This window comes from Papaver somniferum, chromosome 8 (assembly GCF_003573695.1).
Source record: "Papaver somniferum cultivar HN1 chromosome 8, ASM357369v1, whole genome shotgun sequence".
NCBI lineage: Eukaryota > Viridiplantae > Streptophyta > Magnoliopsida > Ranunculales > Papaveraceae > Papaver > Papaver somniferum.
Genome location: NC_039365.1, coordinates 174,538,014 through 174,541,149, shown reverse-complemented (window position 1 = coordinate 174,541,149; position 3,136 = coordinate 174,538,014). Strand labels below are relative to the sequence as shown.

Below are 3,136 nucleotides of genomic sequence, written 5' to 3'. Positions count from 1 at the left end.
GGTCGTTTCACAAACAGGAATAGATAGAGTTTCTTTCTCTTTTTTAGTATTGGAACCTTGGAATATAGGTCACGGCCTTGTGGGAACGGTGAACAAGATTGGAAACTGGTGGGACTCGGTAGGAACAGTGAGATGATATGTTCTGTATTAGTCTCCCTGTATTTTTCAGTTGAGTTTCGTAATTAGTAAAAGGTTAACAAGATGTATATCTTTCGTGGGTTATTACGTACCACTTTTGGTGGATATTAGCTTAAGGAAGAACATTAATAAAACAATTCTTATACTTCATTCAATCTTAATAAAAGGATTTGGGATTTCCAGCTCAAGTTTTTTTTCTTCTTGAAATGAATTTTTGAACTTAATCTATCACTGGGAAGATCTCCGAACTTCTGCTAGTCCTAAGTGGAGTTAGAACTTAGATAGACTTTGTAGTATAACTGCCCCATTCATGTAAAGTTTGTAAACTGTAAACCTAGAAAGTGGATAGATTTATGTGTAGGTTCAACCAGTAATTTTAGGTGCATGCATGTTATTAGTTATCACACTTCAGGTTAGCTAATATGCCTCGAGAAAGACTCCCCTTGTTCTCATGTTTTGCTCTTGTACTATCTGCTAAGAAATGCTTATGAATGAAATGTTAGGAATTGCAATGAAGTCTCCGCGTGCAGCGATCGGAATGAAAGAGGTATTCTTAAGAAGTAGAGACATGAGTGTGGATCAGGGATTAAATTACGTTGCTACCTGGAATTCGGCGATGCCTCTATCTTCTGACTTAACAGAGGCAGTCTCAGCCCAAATCCAAAAGAGAAAACCCACATTTGCTAAGCTCTGAATTCTGATATGACTGCAACAAATATACAAATGCATACTGATAAATCACCAGGTATCTTATCTGTCTATCTTGTCATTGTAATAAAAGTAAAAATGCTATATGCCCTAAAATACTAAATACGTACATGTTGTTACTAAAAAATGATAGACTTAACACAAGATTTACGTGGTTCGGCTGCAGCCTACATCCACGGGAGAAGAAAGACTTAGGGTTTTTTATTATCTTGTCAATGGAGTTTTACAGGGCTTATATAGATTACACATATCTTGTATAGATTACAGCATATCTAGAGAGAATATATTGCCGTATATTTTCTTACTGTATAAACCAACCATATATATAGAAGAGAAACCACCAAATATTCTTCTCTGTTCCAACACTCCCCCTCAAGTTGGTGCGAAGATATCAATGGAGCCCAACTTGGATAATATTCCATTGAATTGCTTGACGGGTAAACCCTTAGTAAAAACATCTGCCAGTTGTTGATGGCTACGAACAAAGGGAGTGCAGATTACTTTGTCCAATACCTTCTCTCTAATAAAGTGACAGTCCACTTCTATGTGCTTTGTGTGCTCATGAAAGATGGGATTTGAAGCAATTTGTATCGCAGCTTGATTATCACAGAACATCTTAGCTGGCTGAGATGGAAGACACCCCAATTCTTTCAATAATGCTCGAAGCCAAACAATCTCACATGTAGTTGAAGCCATGGATCTATACTCAGCTTCAGCACTCGATCGAGAAACAACATTTTGTTTCTTACTTTTCCATGTAACTAAGTTACCACCAAAGAAGATGCAATACCCTGTTGTTGATTTACGATCAACTGGACATCCAGCATACTCAGCATCCGAGTATGCTGTTATACAGTAACTAGAAATTGAATAAGCTTCATTTTTTGTCATCACAACTCCTCTGCCTGGTGACCCTTTTAAGTATTGTAAAATCCTAGTTACTGCATTCAAGTGTTTAACACGGGGTGCATGCATATAGCGACTAACTAGGCTTACTGCATATGTTATGTCAGGTATGGTAACAGTAAGGTAAATTAGCTTGCCAACTAACCTTTGATATGACCCAATATCCTTTAGCACATCACCGTCATTATCAAGTTTGTTGCCACTTTCTGTAGGAGTATCACAAGGTTTTACTCCCAATTTTCCTGTAGCCTTCAACAGGTCCAACACGTATTTTCTTTGATTCAGAAAAATACCCTTCTTTGAGTAAGCAATTTCTAAGCCTAAGAAATACTTCAGTATCCCTAAATCCTTGATATCGAATCTAGAATGAAGCATTGCTTTAAGATTTTTAATCTCTTGTTGATTATCTCCTGTAATCACAAGGTCATCAACATACACCAAAACTAAAGTTGTACCAAGATTACCTCTTTTAATAAACAAGGAAGAAACGGCATAGCTCCTTTTGAACTTATTCTAGATGAGTACTGAGCTTAACTTTGCATACCACGCACGCGGTGACTGCTTTAAACCATATATTGCTTTCTTTAGCTTGCAAACCATATTGCTCTCACATTCTCGAGGATGTCCAGGAGGTATACTCATATATACCTCTTCTTCTAGATCACCATGTAAGAATGCATTCTTCACATCCATTTGAAACAACTTCCAATCTTTATTAACTGCAAGAGACATAAGAACACGAAAAGTATTCATCTTTGCAACTGGTGCAAATGTTTTTGTGTAGTCTTCCCCGTATCTTTGAGAAAATCCTATAGCCACTAATCTCGCCTTATAGCGCTCCATTGTTCCATCACTTTTGTATTTAATTTTGTACACCCACCGACAGCCAACAGTCTTCTTCCCAGGAGGCAACTTGACAATACTGTAAGTATTATTTGCATCTAAGGCCCGTAACTCATTTTCCATTGGTGCCTTCCATTTCGAATCATACTTTGCTTCATTTTAACTTTTAGGTTCTTGATGACTGGATATAGCGCTTAGAAAAGCAGAATGTGAAGAACCTATATGATCATAGGTTAAATGTGCCTGTAAAGGATACGCAGCGGAATGATAGGTAAAGAAATCTTTGTATTTCTGTGGAGCTTTCTTCTCTCGACTTGAAGTTCTGACAGTTGGTACCACAGGTTGTTGATTTTGTGGAACCATATTGTCGTTAGTAACATCATTTTCTGTAACTGAAAATTGTTGCGGCACATTTTGCAGCACTATATTATCATCAGTAACATCATTGTCTGGAGCTATGTCATGAACTGCTTCATTATGCGGTTCCAACAATACATTAGGCGGATCCACCAATTCTACCATAACACCATTGTCTCTGTGG

General features: G+C 37.5%; 1 protein-coding gene across 1 annotated transcript; it reads right to left on the bottom strand.

Moving 5' to 3' along the window:
• Positions 1–787: 787 nt before the first annotated feature.
• On the bottom strand, positions 788–2,718 carry LOC113306489 (uncharacterized mitochondrial protein AtMg00810-like). The gene is made up of 3 exons (XM_026555418.1): positions 2,607–2,718; positions 1,360–2,162; positions 788–844 (listed from the first exon to the last, which is right to left on the bottom strand). The coding sequence occupies exons 1-3, from the start codon at positions 2,716–2,718 to the stop codon at positions 788–790; spliced, it is 972 nt and encodes a 323-aa protein (XP_026411203.1).
• Positions 2,719–3,136: the final 418 nt, after the last annotated feature.